Source organism: Lissotriton vulgaris, chromosome 12 (genome assembly GCF_964263255.1).
Source record: "Lissotriton vulgaris chromosome 12, aLisVul1.2, whole genome shotgun sequence".
Taxonomy (NCBI): Eukaryota; Metazoa; Chordata; class Amphibia; order Caudata; family Salamandridae; genus Lissotriton; species Lissotriton vulgaris.
The window spans coordinates 287770898-287795265 of record NC_141700.1 but is presented as its reverse complement, the minus strand read 5'-3'; the positions used below and the strand labels follow the sequence as shown (position 1 = coordinate 287795265).

At 40.9% G+C, this 24368-nt stretch overlaps 1 protein-coding gene across 5 annotated transcripts in view; it reads left to right on the top strand.

The window, feature by feature from the left end:
* The window catches only part of LOC147673982 (fatty acyl-CoA hydrolase precursor, medium chain-like), a 408709-nt gene that overhangs the window by 58910 nt on the left and 325431 nt on the right, over positions 1-24368 (top strand). For 3 of the 5 annotated variants that reach the window (XM_086945063.1, XM_086945065.1, XM_086945064.1), the window contains exons 3-5: positions 1283-1493; positions 8763-8898; positions 19080-19213. In XM_086945063.1, the coding sequence (XP_086801189.1) occupies positions 1283-1493; positions 8763-8898; positions 19080-19213 (481 nt within the window). The remainder of the gene's footprint in view (positions 1-1282; positions 1494-8762; positions 8899-19079; positions 19214-24368) is intronic. The other 2 variants (XM_086945066.1, XM_086945067.1) reach the window with 1 other exon arrangement.

Sequence of the window (24368 nt, the reverse complement as noted above, 5' to 3'; positions counted from 1 at the left end):
CAGCACAACTCTGGTGTATCACAGATAGGGTGAAGAATAACACCATCATGTTTCCCTTTTATTCTTACAAAATTCAGACTGACCAGTTTAAATCACACAAATTTCTCGTTGTGAGCATATTTTTCAAGTCAATTTAATATTTGCTAAATTTTAATATTTGCTGGCTCACTTATAAATCACGTTGCTCACATTCACACAATTTGCACTGTACACAATAGTGTTATCTTTTGTATAAATTACTTTTAATGTTTGAATCTTGAAAGACAAATATTGAATGAATGGCTTATGTAATCTTGTTTAGAATTCTTCAAGATATTGGAAGAGGTTTAGGTTCACAGTACTGATTTATGCCTCCCTTCGTGATTGATACATGAATTATGAATCAATCTATGAATTTGTGAATAAAATAGGCGCTGGAGGAACCTCTTCCCCTTAAATGCACATATACTTAGGACCCAACCCCCATGGCTTTAAATGGCTGGGCACCCGTTTTTGTACACCACAGTGCAGTCCTGGTTACCTGTGGAAAGATTGTGTCAAGTTGGACACAGGAAAATTGAATCTAGGGGGTAGTTTTAGAAACATTTTGCTCTGGGTTAGTGTCACAAAAGTGACACAAACCAGCACAAAGTTTTTTTTTCCAAATGTACTTCCAGCACAAGAAAATAGCCTAAAAGTAATGTAAAGCAGCCCGAAGCATTGCTTTGCGTAACTTAGCGTAAAGGGAGCATTACAAGGGTGGCACGTGGGAATCCCATTAAACCACCCATTCTTTTTGATCCATAACCTATCTATTAACAATAGTAGACATGGTTTTGCGCCAAAATGTATTGCCATCTGAAAGGCGGCATTAAAAGAAGTGTTCTTGTTTCACCTTTCTTTTCCAACTTTGCATTTGCACTGCACTATACAGCACACATACACAGTAGAAAAGTCCTAGAATAAAAGTTACAGTTAGCACTTTTTTAAATGAAAGACATCCTACAGGTAAGATTTTGCAATCTGGGATTGTCATTCATTTGGACAATGTATGGACGCACGTTTGCAGAGAAGGTTTTTAAGGTAGGTTTCCACCAGCACGTTCCTTGTCAGGTACTCATGCAACCATTAGAAGCAAGATATCATCATAAAGATTTTGAATGTACACATATTCTTCCAGGAAATTCTTTTCACATAACACAAATCCATGACTGGATACACCAACTTCAGTAACAAGATTGTGTGAATGCAATAGTCATATGAACTTTTTGCTTACCTTAACATTTTTTGTTTTTATCGTTAGCAGCTCAAGAGACGATGAATCCACCTCTGGTTACCACCAAATATGGAGAACTCCAGGGAAAACTATTCAGTGTTAAAGGAACGTCCCAAGAGATTGAGGCCTATTTTGGAATCCCTTTTGCAAAGCCTCCTATTGGACAGCTAAGATTTTCTCCACCACAGTCTCCAGAACCCTGGAACAATCTCAGAGATGCATCTTCTTACCCGCCACTGTGAGAAAATCACATTTGCTTTTTGTGTTATCATATTGGAAAGTGTGTTATCATGAGTATGAACATGTATTTGACACTGTATCCTGTAGGCACTGTAGGCAGGCATTAAGTGGAGGGTAACAACATTTGAAGGGTGCACAAGTTAACGTAGAAGTGGAGAAGTCTGGGGCTGAAGGAGGTATTTGCAAGATATATAGAGGGGCAATTAAACAAACAATATTAACCAGGGCAACTTGTTATCGCACAATCCCCTGTAGTCAAAAGTAATTCCAAGAACACTGAAGACAGTTTACAATTGCCCACCTCAAATTATGGTTTGCCACTATAAAACCATAAAAAATTTAACAAGAAGCCTTCTGAGGCAACATACACAAACTCTAAGGTGTTGAAAGCACAAATGCTCCAAGTATACACTTGAGTCGGGAGGAAATCTTTGAATGTTCAATCTTTTATTTGAGATAAAATTCTGGACAGACAATATAGTCAACGCGTTTCACCCGTTGCGGGCTTCTTCAGGGCATCCAAAAGGAGAAGAGCTCCTCTGGAAATTTTTTTCAATATTGGAGTTCATAATGAGAAAAACAAACTACAAGCTGTGTCTATCAAATATCTATTACGTGGTCCAGAGTTAACATGAGATTTTAAGTAAAAAAGGATCTTATTTCTTTCCTTCAATGAAGAACTTGAATGTTGTGCAGCACCAACAACTGTTTGGCAAGAGTATGGCACAAATGGTGCTAATGATGTGGGACCATCAACCACATCTTAGACCCGACCCGTACTTCGTTCCGGCATCTCAGTCACCATGGATTCAATTGGACAGCCTTTGTGCCTTACTCTTGCCAAACAGTTGTTGGTGCTGCACAACATTCAAGTTCTTCATTGAAGGAAAGAAATAAGATCATTTTTTTACATAAAAGCTCTTCTCCCTTTGGATGCCCTGAAGAAGCCCGCAACGGGTGAAACGTGTTGGCTGTATTGGCTGTCCAGCATTTTATCTGAAATAAAAGATTGAACATTCAAAGATTTCCTCCCGACTCATGTGTATACATCGAGCATTTGTGATTTCAACACCTTAGAGTTTGTTTATGTTGCCTCTCAGAGCTTTTCGTTTCTTGTTCATATGTGTGGGTGTTGTAGAGTATGAAGGATACAAAAGACAGCATACTGCTAAACTTTCCCTATTTGTTATGTTATGTTGATTTGGATAGCGCACTAATCACCCAAGAGGTTATCCAGGTGTTTGGGCAGGTGTGTGGCCTAAGGTGCTTATATGAGGAACATGATTTTCAGCTTCTTGCAGAACTCAAGAAATGTGAAGAGAGGAGGCTCTAATGTGTTTTGGGAGGTCCTTCCATGCATTGGGTGAGATGTAGGAGAATGAGCAACCTCCAGTTTTGCTTTTGTGGATGCAGGAGTGTGTGCGAATGAGAGTGAGGCAGAGCGTTCATGTCTTGCGGGTTGGTGAAAATGTATGCAGCTGTTCAGATATTCTATTTCTTTGTTTTTTATGGCATTGTATGTATGCTTGAGAAGTTTTAGTTGGCTGTGCTTCTGAATGGGGAGGCAGTGAAGCTTCCTGAGGTGTGGTGTGATGTGGGTGTGATGTGGGAGGTCGAATAGGAGTTTTGCCGCAGTATTATGAATGGTCTGAAGCCTGTGTGGAGTTGTTTGGAGATTTTGACATAGAGAGTGTTACTATAGTCCAGCCTGCTGGTGATGAGTGATTGCGTGATGGTCCGTCTGGTGTTCTGAGGCAATCATTTGAAGATTTTTCACAGCATGCATAAGATGTTGAAGTAGGAAGTGCTCACTGGCTGATCTGAGCTGTCATATAGAGCTTGTCATCTAGGATGATCCCTATATTTCTTTTGTGGTGTGTGTGTGTGCTGGTCCTAGCTTCGATGGCCACCAGGTGAGATTCTATAGTGAGGCCTTGTTGCCAAAAAGCAGTGCTTCTGACTTGACGGAGCTGAGCGTAAGGCAGTTGTGGTTTGCATCCAGTCTGCCACTATGGTCATGCGGTTGAGGAAGTTGGTTCTAGTGGTGTTTGTCTTGTCTGTCAGAGAGATGAAGAGTTGGGTTCCTTCGGCGTAGGAGATGATGGTGCTGTCTTGTGATACTGATGATGTTGGCAAGAGGTGTCATGTATATGTTGAAATGGGTGGGGTGGAGGGACGATCCCTGTGTGGAAACCGCATAACAGTTTCTTGCTCTCTGATCTGAGGGGTGACAGCCTGACCCTTTGAGTTCTTTCCATGAGGAAGGAACATATCCATTTGAGAGCAGATCCTTGTATACCAGTCTCATGGAGTCTTCTGATGAGGGTGTTGTTGGAGACAGTGTCTAAGGCTGCAGAGAGGGCGAGCAGGACGAGGCCCACTGTTTCTTCTTGGTCCAGTATGAATCGAATGTCCTTTGTGGCTGCGATGAGTGCTTTGGTTCTTTCTAAATCCTGATTGAGTGTTGACTGGAAGATGGTGAAGGTTGTGGATTGTTGTGAGTTGCTTGTTGATGTCCTTCTCAATCACTTTGGCTGGGTAGGGGAGCAGGGAGATGGGTCAGAATTTGTACACTTGATTTAGGTCGGCTGTGGACGTGTTGAGGAGGTTATTGATTTCTGCAAGTTTTTATTCATCTGGGAACATGGCAGACCTGATGTAGGTGTTGATGTGGGTCACAGTGGTGCTGATTGCTGATGTTCCCAGGTTGTGGATGTGATGGGGAGAAGATATCCTTGCAGCTGTTGGAGCTTCCATCAATGTGGTCACTAGTTTTTTCTTGGTATCTCTAATTTGCTGGTGATAGAATCTGAGTGCAGCCTTGTAGGTAGTTCTGTCAATGATGTTGTGGCTGGCTCTCCATTTCCTTTTTAGCTGTTACAGTGGCTTTTGGTGTCTCAGAGGTATTCTGTGTACCAGCTGGCCTGCTTCTTTGATCTACTATGCATTTTGGGTTTCAAGGGTGCGAGGGAGTCCGCGTAGTTCTTGATCCAGTTGTTGATGTCTTTGTCAAGCTTGTCTGTGGGGCTAGGTTGATCGGAGCTAGTCCGCTTCTGTAATTTTTCCCCAGCTGTGGCTTGGAATGTTGAACTTAGTAGGGATGTTGACTTGAAGTGTGTTGATTTGGAAGCGGGTGATGGAGTGGTCGATCCATGTGAGCTGTGTGGTGGAGTTGTATTTAATGTATAGCTTGTGATGAAGATTGGGTCCAGTGTGTATTGGTTCTGTGACAAGCGGGGGGACTCCGATGTTGCTCAAGCTTTCGTGGAATACTGTGGAGCAGGAGTTGTTTTGTTTTTCAGGTGAAATTTGAGGTCACTGAGGAGAATGTAGGTTCTGGAGTCGATGATGAGTGGAGCCACAAAGTTGGTGATGAAGTTGGTAAAGGTGGCTTGTGGTCCGGGTGGTCAGTAGAGGTCAGGGTGACGTTTTCGGGTATTTGCAGCAGGAAATGCTGGTGTTCCATAAATGGGGTGGCATTCTGTCTAATGTTGCGCATTTGATGGATTCTTTGCAGATGATAGTGAGTTCCTCTCCTGACTTGTTAAGGCGGTCCTGTTGAATGGTCTTCTTGTCCGCTGGTATTTCTGAAGTGACATAGGGAGCCAATGCGGATTGAGCTAGGGTGTGTAGATGTCTTTTGAAGATGGGTTTGGTGGGAAAACCTGTAATGTCACTTCCTGTCCTGATGGATTTTAGGAAATTCAGTGATGTCACTTCCCGTACAGGCGAATGATGGGAGAACCATTGATGTCAATTTCTGTGCTGCTGGATGATGGGAAATGAAGTCCTCTTTCTTGACTTATTCTTTTAAAGAACGTTTCCTATGTCTCATGCTATTTACAGAAACTACCCTTGGGAAAGCAGGTATCTGTACTTACTCCTTTTCTTCCAACAATGCTGAAAGTAAGCACCCACAAAGAATCCCCTGACTTCTCACACTACAATATGTAGTTTCTGTACCCAGGTATAGGTTTCTAAACTCACTATATTTGTATGTTTCGATGTGTGCATTCAACACAATACATATGTACCACAGGTATTAAAGGAGAGTGTCTGATGGTATTCACCTGTTACAACGCATTTTTTACAACGCACTACCACTACAACGCATGGCGCTGGGGGGCGCTCTAGGATAAGAGGTAAGTTTAATTTACTATCCAACACCTTCCCTAGGGTCCACGGGGACTGGAGTTAGAATAGTAAATTATACTTACCACTATCCAGCACCCCAAAGCACTATGCGTTGTAGTGGTATGCGTTGTGAATACCGCGTTGTAATGGTATGCGGAGTAAAAGTATGCGTTGTAACGTCATACATCCGTATCTGATAGCAGATGAGGGGAAAGGGAAGGCCTGTAACAATTTATGTGGTACATATCATCAGAGGATTTGAATCAGTAGCACAAAGCAAACTGATGGAACTTTCCTGCAGAATGTGAAGAGGGGCCCATGAGTCTCCCATATCTCACAGATATTCATTGACCTTGGGCTGAATTGGTCTCCATTGAGAGTTAGAGGCCCCTGAAGTGTTGTGGATCCGCTGCGGCACAGGTCATTGTTACGCTCTTGTTTTGAAGTAGATTAGGGCACAGTAGCTTTTATATGGGCAAAGTAAGTGAAAACATTTAACAAAACTACAGGGAAACAAAAACGTATGTGAAATTAGTAAAGAATGTATGGCAATGACACAGGGCTTAGAAAAAAATAAAATATTTATGTGCCACATATTGTGTTGTTGCTTTGTCTGTAACCTGCAAGTTGTCAACAAAAGGAACTGCCAGTTATTATGCATGAGTGTAAAGTTCATAAAATGAATAATGCTTTTTTTCTGCAAACTAACCTGGGCAAGAAACCAACCCAAATCTATAAAGAAATTAAGTTCATGTTTAAATATGCACGTTAATGATCAGGTTAATATGTGATTTTGTTTTCCTTTAAAACAGTGAGAATATCAATGTCAGAACCTCTGAAATGGTCTTTGCATGTATTTGCTGCATATATTGAAACCTTTCTCCTTTTAAATTGTTCTCATGTAATTGGTTGCCCCTTTACCGCACTCTCTTTTCAAATATTAATCTTCATCCTAAAAAAGCTTCCTCCTTAGAGATTACCTTGCGGTCCATTTGAAAAAACTCAAGGTTGTGCTCTTAGCTGCAGAGAAACACTAGATTGGTTGAATCAGAAGATGATGTAGACCGAAAATGTTTTGATCTCCAGATTATTAGTATTCCAAAGCATGGGCCATGATCCGGCACCCTACTTTTCCAAACAAAACCATGACCATGAGCGCCTAGTCCACTATTACACAATGCTGAGATTTTCTCCTGCCCCTATGATAGTTACGTGCCCCAAAATGGTTTATCGCATGGAAGCTTTACTTCAGTATCCTAAATGATACGATGTTAGTGTCACATTGTCTGAGCAGGTTTAATGTGATTTCATAATCAGGCCTTCATAAATTCCTCACCAACTGATTGTGTGGTACCTGTAGCTTTTTTCAGGATTTTCAAAAACATATCATCGTTGTTCATCCTCCACAGGATGGACCAGAAAGGGTTAAATTGTGTACTATTTAATACACCAGCCAAGCAATCCTACATGTAGATCCTGGTCAATGTCTGTTTGCTTTTAATATGGTTCCAATAGATTCTAACCTACCAGAAGTGTTAGCAAAGTTCAATTACCATTAGGATCTTCATGCATGTACACTGGATCTGTAGACGGACATAATACTGCCTGGATCAGGTGCTTGAAGGCAAGAGGCGCATCTTCTTTGTTAAATGGAGAATGGTTGCAAAAAGAAAGTGGAAACTCACTTGATACCTCCTATGTAGGCTTTTGTGAAGCAACCGTGTGTGTTGATTCACTCTGCACTAGGATTATCTAACTTGGAATCAATCCGGGTGCTATGTTAGGACAAGAGCATTGCACTGAGCAGAGGGATTGGATGAATTACCAAAACAGAATCCAACGACATCTGATTCTTTAGTTGAGCTACCAACACGAGCAATATCATTACATGTCAAATTAAACCTCTTAACTGATACATTGGTCATGTGCTTATCAGTAAAACTGCTGTTTACTGTGTCCAAGGGGCTGGATTGCCAATTGAGATAACTGACTGATGAAAATGATTGTACTAAATGTTTGCTATACTGAACCTCATAACAAATTCACCTCCCAAACATCTGTATCCACAGACTTGTGCCCCTTGTGCTGTACTGTAATAGCATTCACAAAGTGTATCATGCCTCCAAGGAGATGCTGAAATGCATTTGCTGACAGCAGGTTGCTCCCTACTCTTTTTGAGTGCTTGGATGAAAAAGTGTGTCTCTCTCTCTCATGAGGCCTATGTGAGTAATGATTTGATGTTGTGCATGAGGCCCAGAGTTGTGCTCGTATTGTGTTTTGTTGTTGTGCTTTGACACGTAGCGAAGCAAAATGAATGAGGCATGACTGATACACTTTTTTGGTAAATCTTTCAATAACTATTTGGAAGCACCCTTAAAACCACTAGTCATGTGTAACCACTGTAAAGGTAAAATGAAAAGATTCTAATTACACACTTAGTTGAAAACTTTAGAACTATTTTACAAACTCAAGTACAAGTGAATATTTCCAAATATAGACATTGCTTCTCTACTTATGGCATTTGCTCATGAAAACGTATTCTAAATTAAGAGAACAAAGATGGTTTCAGGTCTAAATAAATATATTGCTTATTTACAGCTCATATATAAGTGAGTTGAATTGTATGAAACTGTCTAGAAATGGTGTAGTATACAACCTTTATTATTATTATTATTATATTTCTTATATAGCGCCAGAATCGACCCCCGAAGGGGTATCTCCGCGCTTGCCTTGGGAACCTGTCCTGGTTTTTCCCTGTGAGATAGCCCCTACAGGGTATCCCCAAGGTGAAAGCCAGGCATCCCGCCGCGGGGGGGCCGTTGTGGAGATTAAGCAAGCTTAATGCCCAGAGTTGCAGAGTGTGAACCCATGATTAGGTCAGGCACCGAAGTGAGAATTATCGAGTCCGTGGACATTTGAGCTCAACACCCTGCCGCGTCGGGAATCGAACCCTGGTCCCGGGTCTGGCCTCTGCTTCAGGGTCTGCCTGCTCTAACCAGTGAGCCACACTTCTCCTTGCCTCGAAATGCCAACCCTTCCTTTAAAATAGCTTGCAGTCTGAAATTGCATAATTATGTTGTGTTTTATTATGAAATCCAATTTCTATATGATTGATTATATGTTTCTATTGTAGGTGCTTACAAATGTTGCAGCCGTTAGAAATGCTTAAGAAATTGTGGAAAGCAAAAACGCCAACGTTTGATGCTTCTGAAGACTGTTTGTACCTCAATGTGTACACCCCAGCAGGCAACAAACAACACAAGCTACCTGTAAGTTGAAATAGCTGGGGATATTTTATATCAGCACAGTCTAGGCACAGGAACAGCTATTTTTTTATGTAACTAAAGCATCGAGTGGGAGTGCATAGTACATTTCAGACAGCAATGTTCCTTTGAAATGGCCACTACATTTGCACAGAAATATAGGGGCATATTATCAAGACAGGCGATAAAATTATCGCTGTTTTAGCTGCAGAAAACCGCCGCTAAAACGGCCATAATGAGCTTGATAATATGCTCTATGGAATTCCAATTGAAGCCCATGTTAAATGTGAAGGACATCTAACATGGGCTTCAGTTGGAATTCCATAGAACATATTATCAAGCCCATTATTGCCGTTTTGATAATATGCCCCATAGTTTTACCTAAAAACCTATATTGCACACAAATGATGTGTGTAAATCTGGTTTCAGTGAATATTTGTCATGTGTGCGCCACCAAATAAAGAGCCTTGATTTGTTTTGATCCTATTAAAATCTGTGTCCATCACACTACAGAATTGCAAAACATTTGCTTTATTTTTGCTATCCTAACAGCTGAATGTTTAGAGTACATTTACAGGTATTTACATGTTGTTGTGTTACAAAAAGCGCACTCTAAAGCCTTTGCTTTTACAGCACCTCTACCCCCAGCACGATTTGCCATTTAATTCATTTTGCTTACACATTTAGAGGACTTTATAAAAAGCAAACCCTATGTTATAAAAATAAGCATCAATTTTCTGAGAAGACAAAGTCTCACATTTGACCCCTGTCTTTGAAGCAGATCAAATGAGATAGATAAATATAAAATGTATTGTTATCTTAATTTAGACACCAAAACAGACGGAATTGAATACATACAACCGGACTTATCAATTTCATAAGTCAAAGAAAATAAATTCTAAATAATACAGTAGTTCAGTTCAGTTCAAAATACTTTATTCGGTTTACATGTTAGAAAACCATAAAAGTTTGCAATTCGTTCTTAAAAATATAAAAAGCACAAATATATATATCCAGACATATTATACAAATATCCCAATGCATACAGCAAATTTAAAAGAAATTATGAACACAACATCACCAAGGTTTAAAAAGTCACTTCATAAAATACATCAACCAATTTTTAGGGATTCACATAGTTTCTGTACCTTAAGGAAGATTTCAGAAACCAACCACAAATGGGATACAATCTGGCTTTAATAATTACATAAAATAGAGAGCGGGGCGAACCTGACTAAAATTTAACTTTTTAAAAAATGATTTTAAAAAGAGCCGCCGAGGGGCATCATAAAAATTACAAAAAAACACAAAGTGCAGCAGATCCTGTGGAGACAGACTGTCGCAGCCACAGGGTGCTAACACTTGTCCTTTGTGACACCCTTTCGGTACGGCAAGTAAAAGATGGAAATAATCCAGTTGGAACCCTATTAGTAAAAACGGCTCGTGAGCCGACAAAGGCCACGACAGGTATGGCTGCATATCTGGAGTGGGCTTGAGCATCACGTACTCACAGACGCTGTTTTTAGACAATTCCATCCCATCTCTTTTTAGTTTTTTTCGCAAAATAAAAGATTGCTTCACAAAGGCCATATCTGATCTAGTGATACAATCAGGTCTTAAAAAAAGGTCCGGACGTCCCAACTTTCCAAAGCAGCCCTTTAGGTATTTTAACCAAGGTATTTCAATCATGTGATCCAGGCTCAAAATGTATTTCATTAACTATTGAATAAGGCCGAGATCCTCGTTCAGTCAGCAATTGAGCCAAAAAAGCAATGGGCGCATAGCCAGAATATCACCAATAAATGTTAGTCCAGTCTCCTCGTGAGCTATTAAGTTCAAGGTCCCTTTATTAACCCCCAACAGCTGTTTTAAAAAGTTATTTTCTACCACCTGAATACCCTCCAGACCTTAATATCCCCATAATTCGCTATCATAACTCTCAATCGCTACACTCTTTGCTGATACATTTTTATCATCGCCGCTATTGGGTGCTTGCCCATTTTTGCAGCGAACTTAAAAATCTCTGCATTAGTCCTAGACACTTCCCCCCTTTTCTTCCTAAGTAAGAGACCCCAGTCCAGGCGATCATCCAATAAGACACCGAGGTAGGAGAAAGTTGATGTTATTGGTACTTTTTCTCCGTTCACCTTATAGGAGTACTGCTTCTTGGGGCGCACCCCGACTTGCATTACGTAGGATTTAAAAGTGTTTATGGCCAGATCACCTTTGGCCATAAACCAACGAAAAGTATTGAGCAAAATCTGTAAGCTTTTTGGGGTGCGGGCCAGGAGAACTGCATCGTCTGCATAAAGCAAGACGGGCAGTCCCCTGCGTCCCACAAATGGAAAGTCAGCCCCCGTTTCTCTCAAGATATTATCTAAATCGTTGATATAAAGGTTAAAAAGAAACGGGGCAAGGAAGCACCCCTGCTGTACACCCCTTTCTTTACTAAAGTCCCTAGAGACCCTCAGGTCATGGGTGAATCTAATGTTTGCCTTGGTGTCTTTATGCAAATCCATCAGAAAGTCCACCAAATTTGCCTCCACCCCCATGGCCCTCATGGACTGCCACATCTTCCCCCCGATTGACACAGTCAAAAGCGGAGGAGAGACAAAGTCTCATATTTGACCCCTGTCTTTGAAGCAGAGCAAATGAGATAGATAAAAATAGAATTTGAAGGCATCTTTATTTATTGCTTGGACTTTCATCACTCACTAAAGATCAGCTGGTGACCTCCAATTAGGGAAATGCTTATCTATTTGGCAACTGTTTGAGATAATTTAATCGGATATCTACAAAGAAACAAAACAGCTCATTGCATTTATTACTGGTGTTTGAAGTGGGCAGGTACTCCGTGCAGGAAATTGGAGTATTAGGTGGTGTGTGGGTTAGTCATCACCATGTAATACTATCACAATACTCTTAAGATGGTGCTCGGATTCACACTAATAAATTCCTAGCTCAGTCCTGGTAGAATGTCAAACTGCAGTCAGGATTTACTAGAGAAACACGTTATAAGCAGTACCAACATGGGCGATAAATAATTGACAAGACTCAAGAGAAATACAACACCAATTTATAAATATAAAATGTATTATCTAAATTTAGACTCCAAAATAGACTGAATTGAATACATACAACCAAAGTTATCAATTTCATAAGTCAAAGAAAATAAATTCTAATAATACAGTAAACATGTAACATTGCGGTCGATGGGAAAACTAACTAGTTTCCCGTATGGTTAAGTTGAGGCAAGAAATGAAACTAGATATACGAAATGTAACTCCACATTTTTTTCAGAAGACAAAAACTATCCTTTATATAGGACAGTTTGATAAGCACAAGATGCAGAGATGTGTGTGTTATCTGAAGGCCACAGTCTCAAATCTTTGTTAAAATACTGGATTATTTCTCAACTTAAAATGTCTCGTGCCCCTGGCCCTAATGGATCTCAAGCACAAAGGCCTCAAGAAATCTTTCTGTTCACTCCACAAGTAATGGAGCAATAAAGATGCCTTTAAATCTTATTTTTATCTGGTCACATTTCCTCTGTGTATAGAGACAGATGTCAGAAGTCAGTTTGCATCTTGTTACAATTTCTTTTCTTTCTCTGACTGCAGAGTTCCAGGATTTTGTAAAGTGAACTATCTGACTTGCTGTACAAAGAGGGTGACATGCAAGGCTGTAGGGTGGCAGTTTTTTGTTCTAACACACATTTAAATAGCTAATAAAAGAACTGTACAAACAATTCAAAATATATTTCAGTAGTTATGAACGCCTATTTTTTGTAATTCTGTGTGATGAAAAAAATATTTTAATAGAAGGAAAACAAATCAAACACTTCACTTGGTAATGTTCAAATAAAAAATATGCTTACTAAAACAAATTTTCATAGATTATTGTTTATACACTATATAGTTTTACCAGTAAAACTGCATGCTAATGGGAAAGATTTGGAACATTTCCTCGGAAAATGTACTGTCTGTAAATGACTGTTAGCTTCCACATCCTGCTTTAGTAATATATTTATTAAAAGTGAGTTTTTAAACATGAACTGAGAAACACTCCTTTCCCTGACCTGATGGCAATACTTTTAGTGAACTAAGAGACAAGCCAGTGATCATGTGTACCCTATATGTAAGTAGATTTTTGGTATACATCAAGCAAGCGTTTAGTCTATTTAATCAAACAAAAGAGGATTTTTTTGTACAGCAGAAATGCTGCACTCACATATTTGAAGGCTCTCTCAAATGTGATAATAAAGGAAAAGGTGGCTCTGTAAAGTAAAATATTTGCCTAGGATTACGCAATTTGAGACTAATTTACGGGTCAAGTACATTCGTTAGGTCGAGTAGATAATTCAAGTTAGGAATTGCAGGTCTAGTAACATTTTTATGATTTTTCAAGGCCTGAATGCTATATTCAAGAGTAATGTAGTAAACTGGTCTACTTGACTTTACTTTTTAGTTCTGGTATTTTTCCTGCATCATTGAAAGGTTCTATTTTACAAGCCCTTTGTAAATGGGCCCCCAAATGAGAACACATCAGTTATAACATAATTGCGTTACTTGATGCTGATGGTGAAATATAAAGTACAGTATTATCAATGAAATTGGCAGACTAGGCAGACTGCCTTTGCGATAAATCATACTCATTAAACTGGTTTTAAATCAGGGTTTTTAAGAATGGATAATATTGTTGCTTTAAACTGTTTGGTAAAACACTCCTTTGTTACTAAAAACAAAAAATTGTTTGCCGGCTTTATAAACTATTCAAATGCATTCATAAGGTAGATTGAAACATATTGTGGCAAAGCAAGCAGGTTCGAGGATTGATAATACTCAATTAAATTTATTATGGAGTTGTATTCGGATACGCGGGTGCAGGTCAAAGAAAGTGATAAAAGAGGTTTGATTCCAAGGATTAAAACAGAAGATGGATTAAAACAAGGATGAATGCTAGTCCCTTTTGTTATTTTCTCTATATCTTGCTGATGCTTTTACCACTATATTGTACAAAATTGGGGCAGTGCAGTATACTGTATCTGGCCTATGCTGATGATCTTGTGTTATTCTCTAAAACCCAGATAGGGCTTCAATTTCTCTTCATCATGTTGTGAACAAAAGTATTGGATTCTCTGCAAATCAGAGCACAACTTTGTAAAAAGTCATATGGCCTTAGGACCTAAGCAGTATCCCATGACATGAAAATTTATTCTGCCCTCTCCATGCTAATTTCATCTGGAGATAGCAGGAGAAAACAGTTACGTGAATAATGGCAAACTAATATGAATGAATTGGGTACAGTGAGCTAGCGAAAGGACCTTGAAAACATTTACTTTCTATGTCTGTGTTGAAAGCTTTCTCCAAGAACAGCAAGAACAACATCAAAAGAAATAAACATGACTGCTTGACTGCATGCTGCAGAATTAATGATCAATGAAATGTGAAGGGGGAGGACATCCATTTTGAACAAGACGGTGGTAGGGCCTCAATTGAGGCCTAGTTAATCCAAGCCAGAAAAATGTACATTCTGCATGTTGTTAATAATGCTCAAACATATGAAACATACACAAATTCCTCCATATCCACACGATTACCAATGGCTTCTGTGTTTATTGTTATGAATATTGGGGAACAGGGAGATCTAATAAAGTGCAATTATTCAAAAGGGGCGTGTACTTGGAGGTGATAAAATGAACTGATGAGCATTATCAAGATCTGCTTTTGTAAGAGGGATGCCAGCTGTAGGATTGAAGGGTCTGTTTTCATGGTTACCCCCACTTTTTTGGCTACTGGTGTACCCCTATAAATCCCCAGTATATGGTACTAAGGTACCCAGGGCATAGGTACCCCAGGGGTCTCCGATCGGCTGCAGCAAGTATTAAGCCACCCATGAGCGACCACTCAAACTGTGAATTTAGACCTGCCATTGCCGCCTGTGTAAGCTGGTGTTAGCACCACTTATGACTGATAAATGCTTTCTTATATCCGATGTCACTACACTTAAAACCTATAGGTCACCCCTAAGGCAGGCCTTTCAATTCTAAAGGCATGGTGCTGGGTTATAAGTGTGAGGGTGTCTCTGCAAGAGCAGGGCACCCTTACCAAATCCAAAGTTGATTTTCCAGGCTTTGTAAGTGCAGTCAGCCATTTTAATACATATAGTGGACACCCATCATTACACAATGGCTAACTATATGGTGGCTCTGCCGCACCTGGACATGTTTGGTATCAAACATGTTGGAATCACCCCTCAACACCTTTACCGGTGTTGAAGGTATGATTCCGTGCACTGAGGGGCTCCTCTGGGAAGCCCCCAGAACTCCGGGTAACAGCTGTCCAGCGTCTGCCAGCAAGCTAGTTCTGCTGCCGACCCCAGACACAATTCCTCCCTCCTGCTGCTGAGCTGAGCTCAAGCAGGGGAAGGTAGAACACTTGGGTTCCTGTCACAGGGAGGTGTGACCACCGCCCAGACAGGACTTAATGTATAGGACTGGGGTGGGAATGCTTGCCAGCACCAGCAGACTGCTTTGAAGTGCACATTAGGTGCCCTCCTTGCATCCTCCAGTTGGAACCAGTTCTGAGAGCCCTTGACTTCTGCTTGGCATGAAAATGGACAAAGGAAATGGGATTATCCTCCCATATGTCCAGCCCCTCCTCTGGGAAGGACCCCTGGGTCGTCCGAAGCTCTTTCTTAGGGTATAAAAGGGCTTACCTGTGGGTTGGTCCTCAGATTCATCATAGTACAAGACCAAAGCCTGAAACCACGTCACTCTTCAACCGACTGGACACTTGGACTTCACTGGACTTCGCCTGGATCTGAGACTGCATCAAGGATATCCCCTACTGCTTCTGGTCTCGCTGTTCTGCAAGTCTTCTTCACCTTCTGTGCTTCTTTCAGGATTTTCAACAGACCTGTGGGCCTCAAGGACACCCAAAGTAATTTCCCTTGGAGTTAAAGAGTCACTCCCCTGCATCTGTAGGCACCGCAATGGAGATGACCAGTCTGTTTCTCTTGATGTCCCACAGACTTTGAAAGGCTCAGCAGCACAGATGGTGGTTCTATAACTCCCTCAAGGCCTGTCCTGGCCTCTCTGTAAATGTGATGCCAATATACCTCTTCAGCACCACTGGGACAAAACCCTATTCACGTAGCATTGACTTACCGTTGTCAAGGCTTGTTGGCTCTGCACTCCAGAGATCTTCTGGCTACAAGAAGCTCCATCCTCCGGCCTCTCTTCCTGCCAAGATCCTCGTCCTGACCCCATCCTCTACACAGTGGGCCTTCATCTTTGGTGAGCTTCTCGGGGTCCTCTTGCGTCTCCTGTGCCTTCAGCCTCTGGGTCCTCCTGAGAGTCTTCTCTTGCTTCAGGGGGCTCCCCTGCCTGCTCTGGTCCTACTCTTGCTCTCCTGCATGTGGTGAGTCTCTTGGATGTTGTTGGTCCCAACGTTGCTCCTTCTTCCCTCTCCACACCTGTTGCAGCTGCCAAGGCTTGTTGGTGCTCCTGCCAGACACTGACCCCCTGGTTTTCGACTTCCGAAGTGGGACAGCTCATGCACGGATCCTGGTCTTCCTCTGCATTGCCTGGTGATCGCAGCTGCATTGACAATGTCACTGTCATCCCTCCTGCATCAACTGACATCAGTAAGCATTGCTCTTACAAGCCTCCTGGTCACCTTTGAGTGGCATAGACTCTGTCCCCTCTGCTTGCCGGTTCTTCTATTTAAGAATCAACCCTTGGATTTTACTGGACTCTTGCACAGTCTTCCCCAGCGGCATCTTTTCCTGATTACTCCATTGTGGTCTACAGCGGTTTCTGACATCACTTCACACCTATGCACCCGACTTCCCTGGTGCAGCTATCTCGGTTCCTTGGGTATGCACAGATGGGGTGACTCTCCAACCTTCTGTCTTCCACAGGGTTTCTTCAGGGTTCCACTGGGAAGGGTCCTTCTTCTTCAAAACTGCAACTGCGTCTTTCCCGTTGACTTCTATTGAGGACACAATTGTGTTTCCACTCTGCACACATCCTCTGTAGGGTTCCCGGGTACTTACCTTGGGTGGTTCCTTGTGTCCCCAGCTCTTCTGAGTTTCCTGGTCCAAGTCCTTACTTTGGTTGCAGTTTGCATTCCACTTTCTTAGTATATAGTTTGGTCCCCACCTAGATACCACTGTTTATTGTACTTACCTACCTCTTGCAATTGAAGTATTGTTGTGTAATTGTGTTGATATCTCCTGGTATGAGATACACCAATGTGTTACTGAGTGTGGTGTAATAAATAGACATATTTTTATAACTACACTCTGTGGTTCTTTTTCATTTAACCTACACTACATGATTAGATCTGGTAAAAAAATGCTGCTTACACTTCTTGTTTTCTAAGCCTGAAGGCTGCACTCCACAGCTACCACTTAAAGAGCTTTCTAAAGTTGTCTAAGACCACTAAAACCACCATAAGTGTTGTCTGGATTAGTGCAAGGTTCTTCACTTAAATAAGTGTGCACCATATACTAAGCCAGCCTCCTACACGAGCTATAAGGATGGGCAGGACTTAAAATGTTGCATATTTTTAAGACACTTTGAGAGCTTTTCAAAGGATAAGGAAAGGTGACAGTGTCAGCAGCAATTTGCAGCAATGAGAAACTTTACCTGATTCTTCAAATTGCCACTCAGGACACTGGAAGGTCTGGCACCAGTCAGCAGCCATCCCCACGTTCAGCATTGAGTGCTGTCCATCCTACTGGCAATTTGAATGTCCCATATCTCCTACTACACACTCACTTCTGCACCCCATACCAGCACCCAAATTCATCACTTGTCCCCGCTCGTCGACTACCTTTGGTAACCCAAAAAATCATCTGAGGGCATGCCCGGCACCCAACAATCTTGTGTTCCTCAATTTCCACCCATAGGGCATTCTGGGCCAGGATATCATCAGAAGGAGGTGGGCCAGTAGTTTTCTATTACACATCACACAAATGAGGTGAAAGAGGGAAACTTAAGCCAACTCTGTTACCTCTACTTAGCGCTTGGACGCCCTCGGGCAGCAGCCGCGTTTTACAAAACTCCTTCACTCACTCACTCACAACTTCCTAGCTGGAAATTACCAATTTTCCCTGCCTTAGCAGATATTATAAAAAACATTCCTTACCATGGAGACCACCTGGAAAAGAGTTGCAGGAAAATTCACACATTCAGAGTGATCTCTGTAATGAAAAATAATGATTGTCCAATTTCTTGACTATTTCTCAATTGACTTCCACATTGGTACAACTAATTTCCAAAACACAATTGTCTTTTTGGTATGCATATTATTCTGGCCCACAGTTACCATAACCAGTATTGTCATTCGGTTCCACCTCTACCACTATAGGTACACATATGGGCGCAAAACATTTCATGCACACCTATCTACTAACCATTCTATTCTCAAGGCACTAAGGCACCTTCAAGCAATGACACTGTATCCCTTGCCCTTGCAAGTACAACCCAGTACACTAAGTATTAGAGTTGAATTGTCCTTTTGGTAAACATAGTTGTTTCTGAAAGCAACATTTGCTCACAATATAATGTTTGACAGAGATGTTGTCCACAAAATAGTCTGGACCTAGAAACTATCTGCTTCTCTGTGGCCCAAAATGAGCAACACAAACAGAGAAGCAAAAAATGACTTCAAATAATAAGGCATACTATCATTTAGATGTGTTTCCATTGATTCTTTGCATTATAATATTTGTATTATGATATTTTTCGTTTGCAATATAATATTAGTATTATGATATTTTTCTTTGCATGATATTTGCATCATGATATTTTCTACAAAATAACATTTATATGTCCATGTAAATTATTTTTGTCTAATGGTTTTTGAGCTATTGAATTTGAGCATGTATATTAGATGTATATTAAATGCTTTGAGTCTCAAGTAAAAACAATATTTGGTTAACAACAACAAGATTACCAGCATAATTTGTTAAAGAACATGGTACCTTCAAGAAAATATAGACTGACTTTGAACAGTTCGAAGTTTGTGCTTGCAGAACTGATATATTGAATTGATATTAAAAATGATTCACGTGTCCTGGCTCTCAAAACAGAATTACATCTGAGTTCAGATTAAATACTGTAAACATTAAATTACTGTTAAAGTTCTGTTGTCAAGTAATCATTATGTTTGCGTCAGGTCATGGTGTGGATCCATGGAGGAGCATTTATCAATGGCGGTGCATCCTATTATGATGGATCTGCATTATCTGCATATGAAAATGTTGTTGTGGTGTCAATTCAGTATCGACTTGGGACACTTGGTTTTTTCAGGTAAAGTAAAATATGTTCACTTTTATAAGCGTTTTATTCATAGTTTGGCTGGGGTAAACTAACTTAAAACACCCTATTAGTTTAATTTTCCAAATATTCTTGGTTTATTGAGAGAGGGACAAACCAGTGAAGCACTTGACCAACACAGTGATTAATTTGTAAAAACAATTACATGCCAGGGTCTGAAGTATTTAGCAGGAGTCCATTGCAGCTGGCACAGCCCACTGCGGCTACTACTGCTGCTAAATGCCGTAACAGCATACCTACATGCTAGTTTCTCATTTAAAAAAAAATATATTAAAATGTTAAACATTCCTCTGATAAATTCTGCTAAAAAAGCAGACGCACAGCACCACCATGCGGTGGTATGTATGTTATGATGTGTAGCAAAAGGTGCTGGTGGCGGGCAAGTGGCAAACACAGGCACAAATTATGCAACAGCCCAAAGGTATTTATGGAAACTGATGTGTTGGTTTTAGTCAGGCCATAAGCAAAATATTGCTTAGGAAATCATTTGGGTCTCAAATGGGCCAGTCTGCTTATAGTCAATATTGATGATTGACCGTTCTTCACAACATTGTGACCAAGGGAGTTGCACCTGCCCTTTTAAAATTCTTCCTCTGCGGGAGAGAGCAACCCATGACACTGTCTTCACAACATTGGGACCAAGGGAGCTGCACCTGCCCTTTTAAAATTATTCCTCTGCGGGAGAGAGCAATCCATGACACTGGAGGAGTTCATATCAGATACCGTCTCTTTGCCCTGCGGGGTCCATCAGGACCTTCACTTAGCCCAACGTTATTTAACATGTATATAGCTTCTCAGGCCAGATTTTCTTGCCATCCGACGTGGACGGCACTCCATTTCCAGTAATGACAATAACACTGGAAGCAGAGTTCATAACTGCATGCGGACAGTGAATGATGGGATGAATAATAATTGCTTGAAGTCAAACTTTGAGAAGACAGAGGTCCTCCCGTTTAGCAATGAGGTGTCATTTTGGTCCATGTCATAGTGCTCTCATGAGCTAGGAACTCTACCAATGTCGGTCAAGAAGGTAATACATTTAGAAGTTTGATCATTAATGCCATTGTCTCCTCTTTCTTTCATACTTTAAAGATAGTAAAGAAAATCCTTCCTTACATTCCCTTTGACTTACACCAAATGGTAGTGACGGCCTTAGTTTTATTTAAAATAGACTATTGTAATGGTCTCTACTTAAAGGCAGCTTCAAATTGTACTGTCCCAGCAGGTCCTTGCATTCCACTGGGGCAACAAATGTCACAGTCCCTACGTTCAAATGTTCCTCCTGGGGCGGGAGAAGTTTTGTTATTTGCACAACTAAATTATGTAATACTCTCCCTCTAAACATCAAATCCATGGCAACTCTTCTATCTTTCAAAAAGGCTTTAAAAACCTGGCTCTTTGGTAATCACTAATCGACTTTATTGACCTTTTGACAGTGGCAGTGCCAAGACACCTCCTGGTATTCCTACTTTTTAGAAGTACTTTTAATTTAAAACATTATGTTTCCTGTATGAGACAGATGACCCCTTCCACGGCCTACAGTTTATTCAAGACATCCAGGTACTTTTCCAAGGAATTAAGTTACCCGACATTAAAGCTAATCAGCTTGACCATCATTTCTCACCATTACATCGCTACTCCCGAGCTACCAGCCACTATCGCCTATGTAAAAAGTCTCCAGTGTAGAGCCAGTATTTGAAAGTTGTTGCTTTTTTGGTGCAGGTGGAACTAAGCACAACCATTCCCTAGGTCCCAACCTCCTTCCCACAACCCACTAAACACATCAACTATACTAAACAAAAACAACTTCAGTGTCCTGCCCGTGTCAAGCAGGATAAAGTACGCATGTAACCATCCATCCCTTCCACTTCACTACATGTAGGAATCTTACCATATTACTGCTCCATCAAGGAAACATCTATTACTTAACACCCCCGCCCCAGCTGTCCACTCCATAATCGTGATCTTAAAATTCATGGTTACCAGCCATCCCCCGAGGCACTTCGTTTTAGTCACTACTTGCACAAGAGGGCCTACATGTGTCCCTTATGCTTCTCTTTGGTTGAACAGGTGGCATCCATAGCTGTATGATGAATCCTTCACATTCATTTGTCATGTCTTCCTATAATGGCTTTCCCCTTCACGTCTTGCTAGATACAGTTGTCCACTTCAGTCTGAGTGCTTGGGGCAGCCTTTAACTGCCACCTACAATCCAATATCTTCAACATCGCTCTCCTTTACAGTAGAGATCAGGATAGTTTTTGTCTCTGCTATTAAACCTCTCTGGTATTGCTGGCCATTTCAAGAGACTATGGCCCCGATGGATGTCTGACGTTACAACGCATGCTTTTACCACGCATGCCTTTACAACGCGGTTTTTACAACACATGCCTTTACAACGCATAGTGCTTTGGGGCGCTGGATAGTGAATAGTTTAATTTACTATTCCAACTCCAGTCCCCGTGGATAGTAGGGAAGGTGTTGGATAGTACATTAAACCTATTCCCTATCCTAGAGCGCCCCCCAGCGCAATGCGTTGTAATGTTTTGCGTTGTAAAAGTTGCGTCATAATGGTAATGCGTTGTAAAGGTTTCGTTGTAAAGGTTGTTTACCGGCCCCGATACAGTGCTAATTTCATGGTAATTTCTCAATACAAAACCTCATCTACCTCTATTTTACCGCTAAAAAGGTGTTGGGCCCTTGAGAAGATGTATAACCTTCAGGAGACTTTACATGAACATGAACAGTTAAAAATGCAATTATTAATTAAGCCAATAAAGAGAGATGGTGAGTATTTTAAAGGGTTTTATTTTCTAGACAAAAATTAAGGTTTTCTCTAACCCTTTATTCATTATTCAAATATCAATCAGGTTACAGAATTTTGAAAACAGGAAAAATCGCATTAAAACAGAACATATTACAGTCTGCATATAAGCATCTGATGTAGAAAAGAAAATGTGGTGCAAATGTCATTCAAAACTCTTAAAGAGTTTCTTGGAAAAAAGAGTCTTGCAAGGCTAATCAATAATTAATCATTTACAAAAATCTCCCATTAAGAGTATTAAATGCATAAGACAAATACATCTTTTCAAAACTAATTAATTAGTCAAAGCATAAATGTAGAATTTTAGCATCTAAACCTATTCTAATCAACTGCACTGTCTGCTATGGTGATGCTCAATCTGTCTCTCTCCGTCTCCATCGTCTGACAGAAAGGCTGCTCCTTGGAAATGCCCCTCCTTCACAAGTCCTCAGAGGACTGTGATGTGCCTTGCCAAAAATATGACGTGCAAGGACTACTCTGGAAAAAATATGAGCAAAGGCCCCCCACCTCACTCTGTCACTCCTCCAAAGCAATCTCCACCCAGGCTTCAGCAATCTCCTCCTGCGACATTTCTCGTACCTAACCCATATGATGTCTGGTCTAATCTGTTCTCTCAAGAGCTCACACGCCCCCTAAAGCCTTAGTGCCTAAAAGCCAAAGAGCCAACTACGCCTCCAAAGAGGTCATTATTTATACTCTAACTTTTGGCAGACTACACAAAAATGTTTCATATTCAGAAAAGCTTGTACCTGATTGGTCAGCCAAGATGGAATGAGGGTCTCACTATTCTGATCTCATTGCAAATTCCAAACTATACAGGTTTTAACAAAAGAAACGTTAATGATTAATACATTGATATGTTTTAGCAACAATTACTAGGAAAAATGTTTCCTTCTATTTTCCTCCTACCTGTCATATCACAGGGAGGAAGGATACTCTAACTAACACTGGTACATTGGTACAATAAAAAGAATGTACAGTACACAGTGGCCTTGACACCTTCTGTTCTTGAGGCAAGCTGGTACAATCTGAGCATGCTGTCTTCTTTTAATGCAAGTCACAGCCTTGCTGGATTCACAGGCAGCCATTTTATCTTAGGCCCAAAAAACAAAACTAACATAAAAGAGTATTCACTTTATGTAAATAAACCAATTATGGTTTTCCACCCCATACTAATACCATCAAGAAATGATTACCTAGCAAAGCTATTAGTTTAAAGCAGCTTTTCTTATTATTTGTGCTCAACATGCAAAAATAAAAATGTGCAATATAGCATAAACATGCACTAGTGTAAATTTTCAAGGTGCACACAATTAATACATACTCATAGCAACATGCTTTAATGTTTTACATAGCTTTTCATGCAAAAAGCGTTTTGCCCCATGTGTAGTGTTTGGTGCATTATTAATTAACACACATTATAGAAAGAGGTGTTATAAGTTGAAATATTTTTTTCTGAATATGCAACAAAGCCAACGTCTCTTAAAACAGGATTAGTGAATGTAGATTGCAAGGAAAATGAGCTGGGAAGAGAGAACACATTCTATTTATTTATTTATTTAGGAGTTTGTAGAGCGCACAGCTACCTCCGACGGAGGTGTCCCGGCGCTGAAGACAGTATCTCGTGAGGTTCAGAGGTATTCAGGAGAGAGAGGGAGGGTTAAATCAGGGAGAAGAGCCAGGTATTTAGTTTTTTTCGAAACAAAGGCTCAGAAGTTAGGAATCTTAGTTCTGTTGGAAGGTGATTCCACAGTCTGGAGGTGGCTACTGCAAAGGCCCTTCCTCCTGTTCGCGCAAGGCGAAAACGGGGACAGATCATAAGGCGGAGATGGTTAGATCTGAGGTTTCGGGGTGCTTGTGAGATCTTCAGTCTGTGTCTCAGGTAGGCAGGGCCTCGACCATTAGGAGCTCTAAAAGCAAGGGTCAGGGATTTAAACTGAATCCGTAGACTCACTGGGAGCCAATGGAGTTTAATCAGATGGGGTGAGATGGAATGACGATAGGGGATATTGCAGATCAGCCTGGCCGCTGAATTCTGTACTGTCTGTAGTTGATGAATGAGATACGCCGGGGCTCCGACGTACAGACTATTGGCGTAGTCCAGATGGACAGTTATGAGGGCGTGGACTACCGTCTTGCGTGAGTCTGGTGGCAGGAAAGGGATGATTTTTCTAATCATACGGAGCTTTCCAAAACAAGACGCTGTGACTTTGTTAATTTGGGTCTTGCAGGAGAGGGCAGTATCAAATTGGAAGCCCGGATTGCAGGCAGCTTGGACAGGTACTGGGGGAGGGTCAAACTCGG